The sequence below is a fragment of the Sminthopsis crassicaudata genome, chromosome 6 (assembly GCF_048593235.1).
Source record: "Sminthopsis crassicaudata isolate SCR6 chromosome 6, ASM4859323v1, whole genome shotgun sequence".
Lineage (NCBI taxonomy): Eukaryota > Metazoa > Chordata > Mammalia > Dasyuromorphia > Dasyuridae > Sminthopsis > Sminthopsis crassicaudata.
In genome coordinates this window covers 26,923,433-26,946,494 of record NC_133622.1, presented here as the reverse complement: position 1 = coordinate 26,946,494, position 23,062 = coordinate 26,923,433, and the positions used below count along the sequence as shown (strand labels likewise).

Sequence of the window (23,062 nt, the reverse complement as noted above, 5' to 3'; positions counted from 1 at the left end):
TAGCAGTATTTTAAACAAAGCAGTGAAAATTCCAAATTCAAACACATATCAAAACTTTTTAAGGTTTTCAAAGTCCATTCTGTACAGTAACCTTGTGAGTTGGTAATTACAATATTTATTACATCCCTGATTTTGAAGGGAAAACAAATTTCTGAAAGAAGTTCAGTAGTCAGGGTATTTTAACTATTAAAGGAGTCTCTCTAGGGTGTGTAATTACAGAAGTTGTTTATTTTGTTCACTTAATGCATATGATACATACACACACACACACACACACACACACACACACATACACACCATTCTCCAATTAGAATTTTTCCATTACTAGTAGAGATGAAACTTTGTTGAATATTTTTATATATTTGCAGTTCCATGAAGGCTCAACATTGTGGTCTAAAAAATGGGTGGGTTTTATTCAGTTATTTCCGTCTTCACTGTAGAAATTTGGACGTTCCTGAAAGAAAACAACTTTCTCATTGTTGTCTATATTTATAGTGATGAAGATCATTTTGCATATACCCCTAAATTTGTTCCGACTTAGCTATTTTTCTTAATTGTTATTTAAAATTTTAGTAATAAATCTAATGGAAAACTTCTGTTCATGAATTTTGTGCCCATGGAAATTTATGTGGTGGAAGAGGAAATCTAAAATATGAAAAATTCAAGTTATTGGGACCATAGCCATTGGTCTGCATCATCTACAAGCCAATATTCGAAACATAATTGCCAGAAGACAGGGCTTTTGTGACAACCATTATTTTGAATTTCCTGCCTTTTGATGTAAACTCCAGAGATCTACCTGAGTTTAGGCATCTTTGGTCAGTTTTTAAAACAGAAGAAACAGTTTGTTCACATCTGTTTAAAAAAAAAGTAGCAAAAAGTTTACAAATACTGCATTTATTTCATGAAGGTAACTATGTGTACTTTAAATTTCAGCTGAATGGGGCAGCTAGGTGGCGCAGTAGATAGAGCACCAGCCCTGAAGTCAGGAGTTCAAATCCCACCTCATACACTTAACACTTCCTAGATGTGTGACCCTGGGCAAGTCACTTAATCCTAATTTTCTCAGCCAAAAACAAAACAAACAAACAAAAAAAACACAAAAAAATTCACCTGAATTTATTCTCTGATTTGACTGGAGTATGCGTCTAGTTTTCATTCTTGAGCATGTTACTATTAATTTAGGTTGGTAAGTTGGGAGGCTAGAGAAGAAATAATAGATGCACACAGATCTTTTGATAATCCATTTGTTCTTCCTTGTTACACAATATGCATGCGTTTAAATTTCATTCTTCACATCAGTTTATATTTTAATTTTAGACTAATCCTAGTTTTTTAATTTTCTTCTGAAGGTTTGGGAAGCAAACATATTTATCAGAAAAGTGGGGACTCCTTCCGCATAAGTGAGCTCCTGGAAAGCTTCAAAAAAGATGCCAGAAGCTTTAAATTGAGGGCTGGGAAGCATCAGCTAGAAGATGTGACCGACGTGTTGAAAAGTTTTCTGTCTGACATAGATGATGCACTTCTTACTAAAGAGCTCTATCCATACTGGATCTCTGCGTTAGGTAATATATGCAGAAAATCAAGGAAAATGATATCTAATGGAGTCTATGCACGCAGTAGTTATTGTTATATTGTACTATTCAGGATTTACATTGATTTTTATCTTAATTTTATGCTGCACATTACATTTCTAAAAGTTGGTGAGAACCGGGTGAAGAGAATTCTCTTGCTATAGAATTTGTATGCGTCTTTTCAAAGCTGAAGATAGAGACCTCAGTTAGAAAATTTGGTAGTAAAATCTGAGGTGGTATGTGGTCATTTGTTAGATTTGGTTAAATTTCACAGTGCCTGCTTATTTGCACTCTGACTTTCAAACACAAGATCTCTCTCAGAAGCTATTGCACACTGGTGGGGTTCTTTTGAATGTTCACTTTTCTTGGCATAGGCTTTAAGAATTCATGGTAAATTAGATTCGATGATGAGTGAGTTTGTATTTCCAATCTCTTCATTTGACTGTTAAATCTTCCCCATGTTTATTTTAGCTTTTCCAATAGAAACTGGTCCGTATTTCTTTTTTGTCCTCAGTTTCATTGGACATCATTTATTGAAATTTTAGCACCTTGATCAAACCACCAGAAAACTTTTGAAGAAATTTGGAGTTAGCTTTAGCTTCCTTAGAATCTAGTGTTAAAGAACCAAGAAATTGAATTTTCTCCAGTAAGTAACTTAAATATAATCAATGATGGGACCAAATTGATGCCAGTGAGAGCTCGGTCCTTTGCTATCAGCTTATTTTTAAAATTGCCCATAATTGAAGCTATACCTAGTCTCTTTCTTGATAAGATTTTTATTCTATGTTTAGATGATAAGCAACTTGAAAAAAAGTTATTTCACAGGTAGAAGTCATGAAAGAAGAATAATCATTGATAATTAGATATGATCCTCTTTACCATTTATGGTGTTAATACCAGAGAAGGAGACAGAAAGAGAGAGAGAGAGAGAGAGAGAGAGAGAGAGAGAGACAGAGAGAGAGAGAGAGAGAGAGAGACAGAGAGACAGAGAGACAGAGAGACAAAGAGAGATAGACAGACACAGAGAGAAAGAGACAGACAGACAGAGACAGAGAGTGTTACTTAACTTCTCTCAGGTTCAGTTTGCTCATGAATAAGATGAGGATAATAGCAATGATCTCTCCAGGCTGTGTGCATGTGTATACATGCATCACATATGCCGGTATGTAAATTGAGAATTTAAAAGGTTGTATTAGATGACTCATGTTTACTTAGATGAGTATGGCAAACCCCAGGAATCTCAGTACAAAAGAGATAGTTGTAAAGAAAGTTGTGTGGGGCAGCTAGTGACGTAGTAGATACAGCACCAGCCCTGAAGTCAGGAAGACAAGGAATGGGAAGAATTGCGGGGTTTTTTCCCCAGAAAAGTAAGGAATAGAGAGAAAATGTATAAGTGCAAATTTCTTCATTTTTTTAATAAAACCATCAATGATGCCTTATTCCTCAGGACGGTCAAGTGAAGGATGCTTCTGGATGCAGATTTTCACTTAGCTTTTTGATTTACAGGTCTCCAAGAACTTTTCTTTCTGGGTACATTCAGCCCTTAAAACATTTTCATTCTTGTCTCTGTCATCCCTCCCAACCTCCCTTTTTAAATTTCCTCAAACTTACTCCACCATTTTTATTTCTGGAAATAGTGCGTTTAGTGAATTCTTGTGGACCAGTTGATTTACTTATTTCTCCTTCACTTTTGTTCAGTCATTCTTCAACCTCTTTACAGTACAGATTCTGCCTCCAGCACTTTGCTGAAATCATTTTCTTAAAGATTATTAATGTAAAATCCAGGGCTTTTTTTTTTTTCTTTTTTTTTTAGCCCTAGCATTTGTTTTAGTTTCTCAGCAGAATTTGACATTATAACCGCTATTCTTTCTCATTTTCCTCTGATTTTTTTAAAAAAATAAAGTCTTTTTGCACTGAAGTAAACAAAAACATTTATTCAATGCTTAACATGTGTCAGGCATACATACTAAGTGTATAGAATCACATAAAACTTTCTCTATCCTTAAGAGGCTTATTTCTTCCTGTAGGCCAACGGGAGGGTACCTGCAGGAGCAGGACAGCTGTTGAGGAGGTGGGGAAGTTTGGACAATAAGGGAAGCGAGGCTGCCTAGGCTACTTCTTAGAACGGTGGTCTAGGTTAAGAATTAACCTACCAGAAGAACCATGCTTAGCGTGGAGATATACTAAATCTTTAAATACGTTTCTCTTTTCTCTACAATATTAATACTATCATTCTGATTACTCTTTATCTAATTCTGCTTCTTCTTTCCCCTCTCTACTAATTGTAGACAACTTGAAAGACTTGTAATCTATGAATTTATCTGATCACTTTCACTCTCATTACTTTAACTCTTACTTTATTTTATTTATATATATATATATATATATATATATATATATATATATATATATATATATATATATATATATATATATATATATATATATATATATATAAAATTTATAAATATTTATCTCCAAAATCATCCTCTTTTATCAACTCCAGACTGCTCACCCATAACTGATCGTTGTCCTCTTTTTCTTGAATTCTCTTAATCTACAGTTTTTCCATCACCTATATGTTAAAAATATGATTCCTCTTTCCCCCTTCTTTTTCTTATCTCTCTATAAATTTTCCCTTTGAAATATCTCTTCTATCCATTCTTCCTGCTACCATCTGGTTGATGTGGTTGTTTTTTTGTTTTGTTTTGTTTTTTGTATCTTTCAATGACCTTAAAATGAGTCTCTTTGTCTCAATTTCTTTTCCTCCACCCATCAGTTCTACCTGTGAGTACCAGATGAATCTTCTCAGCATCAGCACACAGTTGACTATTTCACTTTCCTTCTAAATAGCTTTTACATGGTTTTCCTATAGCCCACTGAACAAACTTATAAGGTTATTTTTCAAGACTCTCTACAATCTAACACCATCTGCTTTTCACATTCCATTTCATACTGCTTCCTATTATTATATATTCTCCATTCCAGCCAATTGATCAATCCACAAACCAATCTGAAGGGCCAACACTTAGAATGCTATGCATTGTGCTAGGTGCTTTGGGACTGCTAAGCTGAGTTAAGACATAACTCTTATATTCCAGAGTTTACAGTCTAGTAAAAGGATGAGTTATGAACCCAGAGTGCTACCATACCCAATGTTCCATGATAATGTTCCTGAGAGGGACAAGATTGGGGAATGTTTCCTATTAGAAGCGCGATTTAAGTTTGGCTTTAAAGGGGATAGTTGAACAGGTGATCTTGAGCAGTCATGGAATTATGAGGATGTGTTTGATTTTTAGGATTGTAAAGTTGACATGTCTGTGATTTTAGCGTCAGTGTGGGAGAATAGTTACAAAGGTACCTGGTTGAGGAAGGCCTTCATTGACATAGATATTTGAATTTTACACAAGAACAACAGGGAAGAAGTGAACATTTGGGAGCTGAGAGTCCTGAGTAGATATAGTATAAGAGAGGTTATTATAGACTGGAGGAGGAAAACAATTACCCAACACATGGTGATCCAGCTCTTGCTTGTAAATCCTTAAGAAGAGTCACTCATTACTTCCTCCCCCCAAACCATTATAATTTTCAGATTTTTTTCCCTGACATCAAACCCAAGTTTGCCTTTTTGTGACTACTACATATTGTTCTTAATTCTGTCTCTTGTGGTCTCAGAGAACACGTTTTCTCTCTCTTTCACATGGTCAGATCCTTGAAGACAACTTTTATATCCCTCTGACTTTTTTTCAATAAGCTTAATTTCACCCCAGGTCCTCTATTGGCTCCTCGTCTCATTTGCATTTAAGAGGCTCTTTTACCTTCTGTGTAGCCCTTTAAATATTCTCCAACTTATCAGTGCCCTTTCTCAATGGTGGTTCCCAACTGAATACAGTTGTCTCCCTTTTGTCTGATCAGGGCAAAGTACAAAGGGTCTTTCATCCGATTATCCCTGTGGTGCCCATTTTGAAGTTGGCTCTTTCACCTATATCACCCTTTCCAACTTTAATTGTTATCAACTGTTTAACTGCAGAAAATTTTTACCTCTTTTCCTTCTTAGAATTTGGTACTTGGCCCTGTACTGACAAACTTTAAAAAGTGAAGGCTGTTGTCTTTTTACTTTCTTGTATGCTCTCCCCATCCACCCCCCACATCTTCTGTTCTTACACTCACTGACTCCTCATCAGAACCTCACCTACCTGTACTTAGTGTGTGCTTAATAAATGTTTATAGAATTGCCTTGAATTGTTATGCTTTTCTTTTTCTTTGCCAGATAATCAGGATGACAAAGAGAGAGTTAAAAAATACAGTACATTTATCCGTACACTCCCTGGAGTCAACAGGGCAACTTTGGCAGCTATAATTGAACACCTTTACAGGTCAGTATATGCAGAAACTTTTGGCTATATCATCAGTACACAGTTTTCAGCTCTACCGGTGTGAACAAAGGCCCGAATGTCCGAAGCTTTCAACGTGGTTGGTTAAATACGGCGCCCTACTCTGTAGTCTTGGAGAACTGGAGAAGCTCAGACACCTTAAACGATTTGCCGGTAGTCACAGGAATAATTCAGGGCCACGGTTTCCTAAGCACTCTATCCACTGACATTATCCTACCCACTGTTTTTTATTTTTTATTTATTTTTTTTTTTCCTCCTTTTGGTTGTAGCCAATCTCTTTGACCATATAAAGTCCATTTTTAGTTTGCTGACAGACTTGCCATTTTTAAGCTATAAACAGTGATGTAAGTCGTAATGACCAAATTAAACTTTGATGAGAAGGCTCTTTTGGAGTCCTGAGTAGAGTGCTTTCTAACATTTAAAGTGCCATATGGCGAGTTGTTATATGATTATATTAGCCTGACAGGCCGACCAATTGGTGTTTGAGTCACAAGCTGGCAGAACTGACTGAGAGGACTAGAATTGTTTATTTGAAGGATACACAGACTCAGATGGAAATCAGCCGCTCCACTTCCCATCCCCGCCAGCCCTGAAGTGGCAGCTCTGTCCATCACAGCCGGCCCTACGCTTCAGTGTCCAGCATCCCCAGGGACATTGAGGGGTTCCGTTAATCAAGTCTGATGGATACCATGTCAGTGCCTCATACCGAGCGAGCCTTCTTCCCCATACGCATTTTTCTATCCTAGGCAGGGCTGAAAAGGAAACATACAGGTAGTTCCCTCGTGATATATGTCCTCGGACTGAGTAGTACCAAGTATCTTGGGAAGCAGTCAACCCAGAGAAATGAGACATGATGTATGTCCTCTGACTGACTTGTACAAAGTATCTTGGGGAGCAGCGAGTCCAGAGAAACAAGAGGCAATGGCATTTCTCTAGAAGCTCTTCAGAATGGGGGGTTGTGTGGAGTGTGCGTGGTGCTCCGGGGATTATGGATTCAGTTCTTTGGGGCTAATCATTGGACTTGTAATTTTCTGTGCAATACAGTCACAATCCCCTCACATACTCACAATGCACAACTTCATTGTTATGATAACAATGTCATATGATGACAATGACAATAACTGTCATAATAACAATAAATTGTAAATTGCCTCAAGGTCACGTAAGGATGATCTAATTTGGGATTTTTATGGACAAACTGATATTTGTCTCCATTAAAATTCACTCTGAAGACCCTCATTGCATTTCTCCTCTAGTTGCTCTCACCTGTTCCTTGTGATGATAAGCCAGCAGCCCTAATTTTATAATTCAGGAGAATCAGAAATCTCCAACTGAATATATTTTTTTTTTTTTTATTTTTAAGTACATATAACTTTTCAAGACTCTGACTATCTCATTCATGTCCATATGTTGGAAAGTGTAAATAATTATTTGCATCAGATTATTTATACAAAAAGAAAGCCTTAATGTCATATAGTCTTGAAAATTATTTAACTCATTGGCTTGTTTACATTTTTATTTGTCTCCTCAACTAGAGTTTAAAATCTTTGGCATATGAGATCATGTTTCATAGCACTTAGTGTGCTTCATTAGGACTAGACTCTCAATTAATATTTGACAGTGATTGTTGTTGAAAGAAACTACAGTGATTTTCATCTTTCCTAGCAGTTTTTTTTTTGAGATACTGTCAAAATATTGTGTTTTAATTGGACATATTTTTCTTTAACAGGGTTCAGAAATGCTCAGAGATCAACCAGATGAACTCTCACAGTTTAGCAATGGTATTTTCATCCTACTTGTTTCAAACTAAAGGACAAACTAGTGAAGAAGTAAATGTAATTGAAGACCTTATTAACTATTATGTTGAAGTGTTTGAGGTAAATATGTGTAGAATATTTAATATAGAGAATAGTTTGGATGGCACTGTTTGTAACCTGGGATGTGAAATGTGTTTGTGATAATGGTATATGTTTAAAACTTTGTGGATCTTTTTTACAATTAGAGTATATTTTCTCAGAGTTTAAACTCTTAAAACTCTGGCCATACATTTAAATTCAGGTGGGTTTTAGAATTTCCTTACCATCTGGTATACATTGGGTAGAATAATTCTACTTATAGATTTTCTCTAATTAAATATGTGCACATTAAATGCCTGGTAAATGTGTGGAATGAGTGAATTTTATAAAATGAGTAATAAATGTCATCCTGTTTAATTCTGGTGATTACAATTTGTGGGGATTTTTTTATGACCCTTATTGGAAACAAGATGCTAAAATATTTATCAGATTTTTAAATTTGGCATGTTGTAAAATCAAGAATGCAATCTTTCATCAGAACATTAGCACCACAGTATTGTGAATCAAATTGGAATACCATATGGAATCTATTTTTCATGAAATTACTCTAAATTTCCTATTGAGTAGAACATAAACTATTGTTTCTTAACAATAAATTCTACAGCAGCATTTTTTAAAAAAGTTATCTAGGAATGTATTCCATAGTTTCATAATTACACTTAGGCTACTTGGTTCTCTTTTACATCCTTTTTTCATATATTATTACTGTTTCTGCATGATTAAAGGAGAAAATGAATGATTAAAATGAAGCTTTGTTGTGAATGTCTCTATGAGAAGTATAAAAATGATGGAAATTTTCACATATACTTATCTTTCAGAATGAGAAAATAGTGCTTCACCCTTTAAAAAAAATGTGAACTTAGTCCACATGCTTAATCAACCTACTTATTGCTAGTATCTTTGCAATATCATGTCTTTTGTAAAAGCATCAGTAATCTACAGAAACATATAGTACACATATAGATAATTTTTCTAAACTTGTTTAAAACATTATTCTGGTGGCTTGATTCTGGCTTTAGTTTTTGACCCCATTCCAATTGAAATAGCTGCTCTAATTTATTTTTACCTTGATCGTTTTTTAATTGTTAGAATTTCTGAACAAAAGTGGCTATTTTTATTATGTAGGAATGAAAATTATCTGAATTATGTTTTCAAATAGGTTAAAGAAGATCAAGTCAGGCAGATGGATATAGAAAACAGCTTTATTACCAAGTGGAAAGACACTCAAGTAAGTAGTGAAAACAGATGTTTGTAATAATTGTTATATTGTTAATTCAAGTTTTTAGGTGTATTTGTTTTCAAATTTTCTTTGCTTCAGAAAGTAATATAGATTGAAAAATGATTGTTTTTGTAGATTCATGCAGTGACTTATTTATGCCTATGGAGAACTTGAATTTATCATTACAAAATTTTTTTTTTAATTAAAGCTTTTAATTTTCAAAACAAACACATGGATAGATTTTCAACATTGATCCTTCCAAAACCATGTGCTCCAGATTTTCTCCTCCTTCTTCCCACTTCCTCCCCTAGATGGCAAGTAATCCAATGTATGTTATACATGTTAAAATATATATTAAATAAAATATGTTGCATTATATACATATTTATACATGATTATACAAATTTACATATACATACATATTTATACAATTATCTTGCTACACAAGAAAAGTCAGATCAAACAGGGGGAAAAATGGGAAAGAAAACAAAATGCAAGCAAACAACAACAAAAAGAATGAAAATGCTATGATGTGGTCCACACTCAGTCCCCACAGTTTCTTTCTCAGTGTAGATGACTCTCTTTAACACTGAACAATTGAAACTGGCCTGGATTATCTCACTGTTAAAAAGAGCCACGTCCATCAGAATTGATCATTGTATAATCTTGCTGTTGCCATGCATAATGATCTCCTGGTTCTGCTTATTTCACTTAGCATCAGTTCATATAAATCCCTCCAGGCCTCTCTGACATAATCTTGCTATAGAACCATAATATTCATATACCATCACTTATTCAGCCATTCTCCAGTTGATGGGCATCCCTTCAGTTTCCAGTTTCTTGCCACTACAAAAAGAGCTGCCACATTTTTGTACACGTATCACTGCAAATCTAAAGGAGAATGTCAGTTTTCTACATTTAAACTTTTCACATATATGTGATTTTCTCTTAAATGTTTTTAGAGTGTTTGAAAATTTCAAGAATATTTTCGTGTAAAGAAAGGTTTTGAGAGAGTGTGAGTGAAAACACTGACTTGAACATTATCACATTTATATTATATGGCTTTGTTATTAAATCATAACACTAATTAGAAAACATAAGTCATTTCCCCTCAGTCTTATTCTCTTGCCAAATTATTTCATCAAGTACACTATGATTTCAGAATAGGTGGGACCAAGGAAGCACAGTAATGGCAGGGACTCTCTTGAGCTCTTCCCCAGGCCTATGTCATTGGTAAAACAACATTTGGGGAAATTAGTTCCAGTAGACAATTTAAAATTTTTTCTGTCTACCTGAAACTCATGATTTAAAAAAAAAAAAAAAAAGCTAGACATTATCTTTCAAGAAACTTTAAAGGAAAACTGACCTGATATTTTATAATCACAGGGTAAAATACAAGAAGTGGAAAGAATCCACTGGTCACCTCTTAAAAGAGGAGATGAAATATTCTCAGGAATAATATAACCAAATTTCAGAACTCCAGGGTCAAGGAGAAAATATTGCAGACAGCCAGAAAGAAACAGTTCAAGTGTTATGGAGCTGCAGTTAGGATGATACAGGATTTAGCAGCTTCTACATTAAAGTATTGGAAGGCTTTAGAATGATATTCTGGAGGGCAAAGGAGATAGGCTTGCAACTAAGAATCCCCCACTCAGCATAACTGAATATAATTATTCTGGAGGGAAAATGGCCATTCATTGAAATAGAGGATGTTCAGATTTTCTTGATGAAAAGTCCAGATCCAAATAGAAAATTTGACTTTAAAATTTAAGGTTCAAGAGAAGCATTAAAAGATAACCAGGAAAGGGAATTAAAAAAATTTTTTTTATTAATTTTATAATTATAACATTTTTTGACAGTACATATGCATAGGTGGTTTTTTTTACAACATTATCCCTTATACTCCCTTCTGTTCTGAATTTTCCCCTCCTTGCCTCCACCCCCTCCCCTAGATGGCAGGCATTCCCATACATATTAAATATCTTATAGTATATCCTAGGTACTATATATATGTGCAGAACCGAATTTTATTGTTGTTGTTGTTGTTATTGTTGTTGTTGCACAGGAAGAATTGGATTCGGAAGGTAAAAATAACTGGGGAGAAAAACAAAAAATGCAAACAGTTTACACTCATTTCCCAGTGTTTCTTCTCTGGGTGTAGCTGATTCTGTCCATCATTGATCCATTGGAATTGGATTAGCTCTTCTCTATGTTGAAGATATCCACTTCCATCAGAATACATCCTCATATAGTATCATTGTTGAAGTGTATAATGATCTTCTGGTTCTGATCGTTTCACTTAGCATCAGTTGATATAAATCTCTCCAAGCCTCTCTGTATTCCTCCTGTTGGTCATTTCTTACAGAACAATAATATCCCATAACATTCATATACCATAATTTACCCAACCATTCTCCAATTGATGGACATCCATTCATCTTCCAGTTTCTAGCCACTACAAAAAGAGCTGCCACAAACATTTTGGAACATACAGGTCCCTTTCCCTTCTTTAGTAGGAAAGAGAAATTATAAGGGACTTAAGGTTAAACTGTTTATATTCCCACATGAGAGGATGTTGCTTGTAACTCATAAGAACTGTCTTATTATTTATGGCATTTAGAAGGAATATATGTACACATGGGGCACGCCTCTGAGTTGAATGTGAAAAGCTGATATCTAAAAAAAAGGGTGAGAGAGGAATGTATTAAAAAAAGAGAGGAGAGAGGTAGAATGGTAGAATTTCTCATATAAAAGAGGTAACAGAAAACTTTTACAGTGGAAGTAAAGAAGGGAAGGGAAGGGGAATGAGTGGACCTTAACTGGCATCAAAAGAAAGAATAACATATACAATTAATTGAGTGTATAAATATATTTTATCTTTTGGGAAGCTAGGAGGTCAAGAGGCTTGGTGATCGAAGGGAGAGTGGTGGATTGAAAGGAGGGAATAGTCAGAAACAAAATATTTTTGAGGAAGGGCAGGTGAAAGAAGAGAGAGAATAGAACATACACGGTCGGGGAAGGGGGAGGAATACAGTAAGCAGTAGTAATTGTGATAAAAAAATTTCAAACAAATTTCTATAATGAAGGTTCTCATTTCTCAAACATACAGAGGACCAGATCAAATTTGTTAAAATAAGAGCCATGCCCCAATTAATAATGATCAAAAAATATGAAGTTTTCAGATGAAGTAATTGAAACTGTCAACAGCCATGTTAAAAAAAAAAAATGCTCTAACTCACTATTGATTGGAGAAATGCAAATTCAGTCAATTCTCAGGCACTATTTTAGATTTGTTAATTGTACAGAAAAGGAAAATGAAAAGTGATGGAAGGGATATTGATAAAAATGAGACATTAATGCATGGTTGGTGGAATTGTGAACCAATTCAACCATTCTTTAGATTGTTTTGGAACCATATCCAAAGAGCAAGGCATACCCTTTCACCTAGCAATACCATTCCTAGGTCTATATCCCAAAAGAGATAAAAAGCAAAAAGGCAAAGGATGTATATGTGGAAAAATATTTATAGCAGCTCTTTTCTGAGGGTAAAGAATTGGAAATTGAGGGATTGTACATCCGTTGGGAATGGTTGAAGAAAATGCATTCCTGTGATAGAATACTATTGTGCTATAAAAAATGACAAGCAGGATGCGCTCAGAAAAATCTGCAAAGATTTCCATGATTTGATGCAAAGTGAAATGTATTTAGTGCGAATGATGTAAGATGATCAGCTGTGAATATTTAGCTATTCTCAGCAATATGATGAACTAAGGCATTTGAGAAGGACTTATGATCACAAATGCTATCCAGTCCCAGAGAAAGAACTGAACATGTCTGAATACAAATTGAAGCTCATTCCCTTCCTTCTTCCTTCCTCCTTCCATTTTTTTCTTGAGGTTTTCTTGTTTTGCTTGTTTGTTTTTGGTCTGTTTTCACAACATTACCTTTATGGGAATGTTTTGCATGATAACCCTTAAATAAGCATAACATATTGCATGTCTTCTTAAGTGAAGAGTGTAGAGGGAGTGGAAGGGAGAGATCTACAAATGAAAATTTAAAAAATTAATGTTGTAACTGGGGAAAAATAAAATGCTAAAAATAAAAGAATGCAATTAAAAAAAAAAGATACTGTGATTTCTCCTACTTTACATAGGTAACAGTTTAGCTTTTCCCCAAAACATTTTTTAAACTCCTTTCATGGAGATTTTCTTAGTTTTTTCCAAATCAACCTGTATTCACATAGCATCTTTTATTTATCAAATATCCCTTCCTTTTATACAATGTAAGTAAGGCTATGTTTTATAAATCTTTTGGAATTATATTATTGATTAACATGAATATATTAAGTAACATTAATAGCTTAATGCTAACAACTTTTAATTATAAAAATTGTTAATGCTGTTATGCAACAAATGCTATAAAATTGAGCTGTTTAAGTCAAATAGGCTACAGGCTCATGAAATCATTTATTATGAAAGAAATCATGAGGTTAAGATGCTATTTTACAACCAACCTGCATGCCCCAGAACTGTCCTTAACTTTTTTTGAATCTCTTCTGAAGAAATTCATGCTGTTTCTGAAATGATTAATTTCAGCCCTTGGAAAAAATATGTCACATTGTCAATTCTGGACCTACTGAATTTTAAAAATTTGCTTTGTTCATAAAAATTTTCATTTATTAATTGAGAATTGAAGTTTCAGTTGTTACTGAGAACTATTCTAGCTAGCAATGTGGTTCAACTTTAATATGAAAACTTATTGTATATTATTTCTTATATGCATTAGTCAAGGTTTTCTAATTAAATGGGTAGAACAGGTAAAAAGAGTATTCTCCCAATTATATATAGTCTTGTATTGTATTGCATTATACTGTATTCAAAAACCCTTAGAAAATATATTATTTCTTCAAGTCTTCTATAATCCATCAAAATTTGTTCTCTAAAGTATTTCTCATGATATTTATTATGTCTTTCATCTTTTGAATTTTGTTTTCATAAAAATTTCAATTCAATTTATTAATTGAGAATTTAATTTTGGAGAAGTTGTTACTGAGAACTATTCTAGTTAGCAATATTGTTCAACTTCAATGTGGCAATTTATTGTATGTTATTTCTTACATTCATTAGCAAAGAAGGTCAAAGTTTTCTAATTAAATGAGTAGAACAGGTAAAAAGAATATTCTCCCAATTACAGTATAGTATAGTATAGTATTGTATTGCATTATATTGTATTCAAAAACCCTTAGGAAATACATTATTTCTTCAAGTTTTCTATAATCCATCAAAACCTGTTCTCTGGACTATTTCTCATGATATTTCTTATGTCTTTCACTTTTTGAATTCTTAAGTTATTCTTCCCTTGGGCTGTATTTTATAAGTAGTTTCTGGTGACTGTTTTAATTTTTAAAATGTATCCTTCCTGCAGACTTGTTTATGCAAACAGTGAAAATCAGAATGTCAGTAGTAGCCTTTTTCTGCGGTATTTTTCTGACACACCATCTAAAAAAGAAAAAAAAAACCTTAAGCTTTTCTAAGCTTGCTGTCTGAATAATTAAATTATTTCTTCAAAGCACATTTTTAACATTTTCTTGGCAAATATTCCCTTTAGATTCTTTTCTTTGAAGCAAATTTCACTCTAGTCATTGTTTCTCCATTATGACTTAAATTTTTTTTCTTGTTATATTTTTGTTCTGGTTTGGCAACATGTTGTAAGGAAACATCTGTGAAAGTATCAAAATACTACTCACAACTTCATTTGTGTTCTTATTAATATTTTCAGCATTACACTATGCATATAGCCTAATCCTTTGTCCTTTTTTTTTCTTCTTCCTTTCTCATTATTTATTATTTATTCCTTTGCTGAATAATCACTAAGATAACTGCTCTCTCTAGGGCTAGCCCTGATACTAAATCAAATCCATTAAAAAGAAAGAGTAGCTTTTGTTTTTTCTTTTTTTCCCAAAGCCTATTTTTACCAATCCACCACATTAATCTATTCCTTCCATACATCAGAGCCTTGCAGTATAAAATTAGATTAATATCATCTCTTTTAACATAATTTTCTTTTTTCTTCCTTTCTTTTACTCATTTATATCTTTTATTCAACTTTAATTTATGCCCAAGTCTCAACCCATTGAATGAACCTCCCTTTGTAAGAGTCAGGAAGGATAATTTTCCGTGTGATTAGATGTTTTGTCTTCTATTTTTGTCATTGATATTAGTCCTATTGATTAAAACATAATTGTACATGACTCATTTCCTTTCCCTTCACAAAATCTATTATAATGGATGTAACTTAAGCTGTTGTGGAAAACATATTTTGTATGGAAACATGTTCTCTGTTCTCTTTTTAGGAAGTTAAATCAGTAGGATAAAAGCATTGAATTGGAAGCCATTTAATTGTGAATTTGTTTTCAGACTTTATCTTTTCAGCTATTCAGATGGAAAAACATGCTGGATAGCAGAGATTCTTAGGCCATCCTAAACATGAAGATGAAGATAATTGAAAAATAGCTTAAATGAGTCTAGTTTTTGAAGAATCTTTACTATGGAAAATTATTTATCATGGCATAGGTACCATATGTCTTTATATTTTTTCTGTAGGTTTCACAAGCTGGAGATTTGCTCATTGAAGTATATGTGGAAAGAAAAGAACCTGACTGTAGTATCATAATAAGAGTGAGTATCTTTAAGAGTAACTGAATTTTTTCCTAAATTTCTGATAACATTATATTTTTACAAATGCTTTGGAGCCAAATTTCCTTCCAAGGTCATAGTCTTCTTAGTCTTATTTGAAGTCTAGCATATTTCTGTCATTAAAGAATTCTGAAAAGTTCTTGTTTCTAGAGCTGGAAAGGATTTTATGTGGTTTGGGGAGATTTTTTGATTTTTACCATTGTTTCCCAAGTTATAGCTAATATTACTGAATGACTGAATTTTAAATGGTAAAAAGGTCTTAGAGATAAACTAGTTTCTGGATCAGTTGGTAAGCTCCATGAGTGTTGGGATTGTTCATGACATTCCCAACCTCTGTGACTTCTCCCCCTATTTTCTTTTAGTATAATTCACAAAAAAAAAAGCAGGTCATTTGCTACGAGCTCCTTCTTTTTCTTCTTATTTCCTCCCACTCTGGTGCTATTACTGCCTGCTTCCTTCCTCACCCTGTCTCACAGGACGAAGTGGCCCCTTCTCCTTATCTCACTGCTAACCCTTCTACTTGTTCAAGCTGCCTTTTTTCATCCTGTCTGCTCCAACAAATTGCTGTCTCTGTCCATCCCACTCTTTCATTTATTTTTAATCTCTCTCAGTCTGTTTGCTTATTCTTTACTGCCTACAAACATGGCCATGCTTCTCTGTCCTGAAAACACCCCTCACTTAGTCTTTCCATCTCTGTTTTGTATCCCGTCTTCCCTTGGTAAGAAAACTCACAAAGGTACTTCCACTTGCTTTCCTCTCATCCCCTTTGAAAGCCCTCAGAATCCAGATTAGGACCTTACCATTCCTCCCAGCTGTCTAACTTTATAGATATTCTTAGTTGCCAGATCATTAGCCTTTTCTCAGTCCTTCCTTTCCTTGGTTGTTCTGACATTATTAATTCTTCCTTCTTCCCAAATACTCTTTCTCCTTAGTTTTTTTGGTCTCTCCTAATTCCTCTCTTGCTTACTAACCCCTTCTTCTCAGTCTCCTTTGCTAGATCTTCTTCTAGGTCACGCACTCATGTATTATCCAATTTAACTTATTATTCAAAATAACTTTTAAAGTAGGCAGGTTAGCTATTACAATTAACTGCCTTCCCCTTTGCAAGATAAATAGAAACTCAGAGAATTTGAAAAAATTGTCCAACAAATGATACACAGTGATAAGTAATGAAATATGGAAAATTAGCCACAAAATCTTTACCATTACTTTGATTCCAGCTATAATATAAATAAAATGGCAAGATAATTTGTTAAATTTTGAATAAATGTTAGAAATAGTTTCTGTGGTTTCTTGACCAAAGGCATAGTTGTAGAATCACTATGGATCACTTAGCTTGTAGTGACTTGACTTTAGAGGCAGTAATCCATATATTTCCTCTGGAATCTACAGGCTGTACAATTCCTCAATTTCCTTATGTACAAAAAAAAAGAAAAATTAAAGGACTTGAAGTAGATCTCTTAGGTCTCTTCCAGCTCTGAATCTTACAAAGCTGTCCTGAGATTTACTCTTTATCATTGATAGACATTTGAGATCCCAGTGGGACTTGATTGGAAAATATATCCAAGTCAGAAAAGAATCCTTATTATTTCACGAATAAAGACTCAGATATAGCTTTGCCCTATTAACACTTGTCAGCTTCACACAAAGATGTTCATAGATCATCAGGGGTTCTTAAACAGGTGTCCACAGATCGCTGAGAGCTCTACGGATGAATTTCACTCTTTGAATTTGAATGGGTGAAAAACGACATCTTTATTTTCACTTCGTTCTTTTTCCCTCTTTGTCATTGATCTCATTTGTATTTTTGGGTGCACCTGACAACATTATTCTGAGAAAAGAGTCCATAGTTTACACCAGCTTGTCAGAGGGATCCATAGCACTATAAAGGTGAAGAACTTCATCCTGAGTTAATAGTTCTATAGAATCTTCAACCTGCACTAAATCACAGAGCTCAATCTATCCCTCTCATTTTGCAGAGAGAGAAATTGCTTTTGTAAGTATATATGTTACATGCTGTTTTAAATTTGATTATCTATAGAATCAGAATCAAAAACTTGGAAGTTAATTTTTGATTTGTAGCCATTATCACTACAGCTTTTTTGTAAGCCCGGTTTTCCCACTCCCATCTCTGCTAGCCCTCCTGAAAAAGGTAACAATTATTTTGTTGCTACTGTGTTATTACTCAAGTAAACTCATTTATATGATCTTTGTCTTGTTATTTCTGAGTGCCATGGAATATCTGATTCTCTTGACCGGGCTCCTGGTTCATTTTAATTGAGATTTTCTCTGCCCCAAACTTAATATTGTGGCGAATGCATTAGCACCCTAGGTGCCTTTGAATCAGCCGGAGTCAGGATAAGCAAAAGTCTTTATTCTCGGTCTTTAGCGGTAGAAGTGAAAAGAGTGGACCTGGAGGATCTCTGCAACCTCACCATTTCTCTCGAAAAAGTGACCCTTGGCTAGTCTCCCTGCACCTCCTAGTTCCTCCCACAATTCTCTGTATACACCAAATAATTGGGCCAGCACAGGATAGTGGGAAGGGCCATTTTCCAAGCATATTCTTATAGAGTATTGTCCAATCAATAATTAGCCTCAAGTGCTCGGATTGTCTCACCTCAGTGCATTGACTCAAGAGTTTCAGCCCCTTACATAGTATAATCACATTTCTAGAAAGGAAACATTTTTGAATTGGATTATAACATGCACTTACATTAAAATCCACCAATGACAAAAAACAGAATGCACGAGTAACACCTATTATTTTCTCCCATACACATTCACAGATGGAATATGTTAATATTTACTAAATGTGGTATAAATAGAAATGATCAAGCTTAAAGGCCCTAACCCCAACAGATCAAGTAAGAAAGTGCACATTATTCTGTAGTTAGTAAAAATCTGTCTCCCAAAAAAGCAAATTTCTTCACTTCCTATTTATTTCTCATTATCAGTGAATTCTATCTGATGTTTGCCAGCTTCAGTTTGAGACTGAAAGCGACCCTTAGTTGAGCTGCCCAGTCTCTCTGAAGGGGTCCACATTTATGTGGGTGCCCGAGGCTTTGGCATTTGGCAGGAGCAAAGCCCAAGGGTGATGCGATGGATTCCTTACTGTCTGCCGTTGCTCCTGTCCTCGCATTCCGTGGCAGACCCCCATCTGTCATTTCCCATAAAAAGGCATCTCACCGAATGTTTTAACTCTGGGGTGTTTGGGCTTGCTCAGCTGGGACCCAACTGCTCCGTGATAGAAAGAGCTGCGTAAAGCTAGTACATTTTCTAGTAAATTAAAAAGCCTAAAGTCCTTTCTTGGGACTATTGACATATCATTGGAAAGAGAAACCTTATGTCCAGCCAGATTCTCCCATCTGTAGAATATCTAGATGCTGGTGTGTTCTAGTCAGAATACTTGTTTTGTTTTGTTTTTTTTTCCTCCTATTTATTTACATATATATATATATATATATATATATATTTGTGTGTGTGTGATATTACATTTTCCTGTTACAGATATTAAAGAATACCTTACATTTCCAAATTAAAAAAGAAATCTGAAGTGTCTGTTTTCTCTAGAAAAAAAAACAACAGAATTGATACTTATAGAAGTAAAATTGATTTAAAAACACCACCAACACCACCACATTTGGGCAAGAACTGGGAACCCAAAAGTCGGTCATCGGTGATCTAATGCATCCATCTGTTGTTATTATTTGAAAAAAAAAATGTTGCCTGTCTTCTAGATATCACCTGTAATGGAAGCAGAAGAATTGACAAATGATATATTAGCAATAAAGAATATCATCCCTGCCAAGGGGGATATCTGGGCTACGTTTGAAGTCATTGAAAATGAGGAACTTGGTGAGCAAATTTTCATGTTATTTGTGGCATTCTATTGAAGTAATTAGAGTTGTCTTTGTGTGAAATCTTACTTAGAAACTGCATTTTTTTTTAAGATGGTAAATCCTTTGCAAAGTTCATTCCTTCCTTTCATGGAAAATGTCTTGAGTATTATTTAGGGTGGACTATATGGCTACTGTCTACTAATTTTTTTTTTTTTAATTGAAGCAATCTGATCAGTTTATTACAATCTTGCATGTTCTTTTTTTTTTAATTATATATTTGTTTTTTTTCAATCAGCAAAATTTTCCTTTCTTTCCCTTCTATCTTTTCCCCCACTGAAAATGAAAGAAAAATAAAATCTGTTTTGTAAATATGTATAGGCAAAGTGCAGGTAGATTTATGGGTAAAAACAAATTTCCATGTTGGCCATATCCCCTCCTCCCAAAAACTGTGTGTGTCTATATAAACATATTACTACTCTAGAATCACAATAAAAGTTCCTAGGTCTTTCCAAGTTATCTTTGCTGCATTATTGTCATTGTATAAAATAGTTCTTCATACTCTATTCACTACACCAGTTCACATAAGTCTTCCCAGATTTTTCTGAAGCCATCCCTTATTTTCTTATTGCACATTATGGTTCCATCAGATCCTTATACCCCACTTGGTTATCCATTTCCTGATTTATGGACACACATTGTCAGATACCCATTCTTTGTTACCTCAAAAGGAACATTGCATGTTGTTGGACATGCTTAGAATTTGTTTTCCTTAGGACTAATCCCTTCCTTATGTGTCTAATTTCCCTTTCTTTTCTTTGCTTTCTATTTCCTCCTTGAGCAAAATATATTTCTGAACCCATGCGTCTGTGTGTGTGTGTGTGTGTGTGTGTGTGTGTGTTCTTCCAAGTGTTAACTACTTATTGTTCCCCTTCTTGTATGTAAAGATAGATGTCTGCTTGCTTACTAGTGAGATCAATTTCTCTAACCCACCTTTTCTTCCCCTCACCCTTTCTTGTATTCCTCTTGCATTAGAAAAGCAGTTTATCCTTCTCTCATCCTTTGTTATTATTCATTTATTGTTATCTTTACATGGTTTTCATGCTTGAACTTCAGAATTCTACACAGCTCCAGTCAGAAACTATTGGAAGTATTAATTTTTCTCACCTCTGTCACCTTTCAAGTTAGTTGTTTTTGATATGAACTACTATATTTTCCAATTTTCTCCTTGGTTTTAATAATCTTCTTGTCTTATGGAGTCCTTTGGCTTCTGTTTGGTCCATTCTAATTTTCAGGAAGATTATCTCTTGGGCAAGTTTTTGTTTCTCTGTTGCTTTGCTTTCTGATTCTTTGGTAAGTCATAGTCATTGTTCAATTTGCTTTCTTCAAGCACTAGCATTTCGTTAATAAATTTTTTTCCTAAACTTTACATAGCTGCAACTACAAGGCTATTGAGGGATCAATATGACTGGTTGGAAGTTGGCAATAATGGTAGTTACTGCTAACTATCCTCCTTCCCTTCTGTGACTAAGAAATGTCCTTTGAGTTCACCTGTAAGGAGCAGACATCCTTCCCTTTCCTTTTTCCCTTTCCTTTCTTTTTACTTTTTATTTTTATTTTTACTTATTTATTAATTTATTATTTATTATTTTTACTTTTTATTTTCAAAATATGTGCATAGTTTTCCATATTCACTCTTGGAATACAAGGTTGTACTTAATAACAAGTCTACTAGAATTGTCTTGAATCATCTTGCTGTTGAGGAGAACCACATCCATAGAATTGATCATCTTATAATTTTGCTGTTGCCGTGCATAATGATCTTCTGCTTCTGCTTATTTCACTTAGCAGCATCAATTCATGTAAATCTTTCCAAACCTTTCTGAAATAATCCTGCCGATCATTTCTTACAGAACAATGATATTCCATACCATTGATATATACCATAACTTATTCAGCCATTCCCCAACTGATGGGCATCCTTGCCCCTACAAAAAGGGCTGCCACAAACACTTTTGCACATCTGGGGTCTTTTCCCTTTTTTTATGATGGGAGCAAGAATAGAACCCGGATTAGAAGAACTGAACTTAACTCATTACAAACCAGAATGTAAAAATCTTTGCCCAGAAAACTTCAAATGGATCACAAAAAGTTGCATCTGACTGAACCACAGCAATGTTTCTGGCCTCTTGCTAAGTTCTGGGCTTACATAAAAGGAAAAACAAGTCCCCTCCCTCAGGAAGCTCATTCTCAGTCTAATGTAACTTATCTACACAAATTACTATGCAAAAACAAGATAGGTACAAGATAAATTGTAGTAAATGTAGGGCAATCTAAGTAAAAAGGCACAAAGATGAGAAAATTTGCTCTATGTTTTTAAATGTCTATATCAAGAATGTCTCAGAATATCAGTGGAATTATTATTTTTTTGTAAGAAATTTTATAGAGATAGGAAAGTAGACATAATAGTTATAACTAGTTATGCTTTCTCAATCTCTTTTTTGGAAGAAATCCATGATTCTTTTTCAAGTCTTTCATATTCTCCTTTCTTTCAGATGTATTGTTCAGTGCCCAAATAGGAATTTTGCCTCCCCTGTATACAACTAGTCTATTTCAACTGTTCTTAACACTGAAAAAAGATAGCAGGAATTAAAGATATTTTTCATGCATTAGAGGGATATATGTGAAGATAATTTTTTAGTCCAGACATTTGCCTGTTATTATTAGCCTATCAAGGGATAATGATCTATGTAACTCCCTGACACTAAATGAAGAAGTTAGACCAATTAACATCCATGATCTATTTTCCTCCTCTGTATATATTATCCAACAATCTTAGAACTCTAAGATTAATGCTTTTAGGTACCTTGAGTAATATAGAGTGATGGATTATTTCATATAAAAAAATTCACGATATCAAATGTTTATATGCTAAGGGATAATGACAAAAGGGAAATTAAGAGAGAATCCGTCTATTTCCCAAAGCTACATCTTCTCATTTGCTCCTTGTGTGTAAATGACATCTGACCCCTTTATTGGGAAACTTTTCTACTTCATTAAGTTTTGTGACAACTAGTCCTGGAAAGTAACCAGGATGTATGAGTTCTATTTCTATTTTAATGAAACTTGAAAAATGTCATTTATCTTCTCTGTAGATGATTTTTTCCATCTAAAACATAAGGATAATATTATCTGCCATCTGCTAATAAAACCTGATTATAATTTTTAGAGATTTTTGAAAATTGGGATAATTTTTTAAGTCCTTGGAATTTTTTGGAGTAAAATATCTTTGATATACATGTCTTATCATCCCAAATGAATTATTATAAGCTGAATTTTTGACATGGTTTTCTTGGCGTGTCATTGGCATGTTAAATTTTGAAGTGATTTTCTTGGCATGCAACTATGTTTAATTTGATGTAGTTTCCTTGGGACATTATTTGTATGTTTGGCTGTTGAATTTTTGACACGTTTTCTTGGCATGTAAT

At 34.2% G+C, this 23,062-nt stretch overlaps 1 protein-coding gene across 2 annotated transcripts in view; it reads left to right on the top strand.

Annotated features, from left to right (window-relative positions):
* ARAP2 (ArfGAP with RhoGAP domain, ankyrin repeat and PH domain 2) overlaps window positions 1-23,062 on the top strand; it is a 209,265-nt gene that overhangs the window by 150,986 nt on the left and 35,217 nt on the right. For both annotated transcript variants that reach the window (XM_074276137.1, XM_074276136.1), the window contains exons 22-27: window positions 1,353-1,565; window positions 5,845-5,950; window positions 7,698-7,845; window positions 8,984-9,052; window positions 15,646-15,720; window positions 19,476-19,593. In XM_074276137.1, coding sequence (XP_074132238.1) covers window positions 1,353-1,565; window positions 5,845-5,950; window positions 7,698-7,845; window positions 8,984-9,052; window positions 15,646-15,720; window positions 19,476-19,593 — 729 coding nt within the window. The remainder of the gene's footprint in view (window positions 1-1,352; window positions 1,566-5,844; window positions 5,951-7,697; window positions 7,846-8,983; window positions 9,053-15,645; window positions 15,721-19,475; window positions 19,594-23,062) is intronic.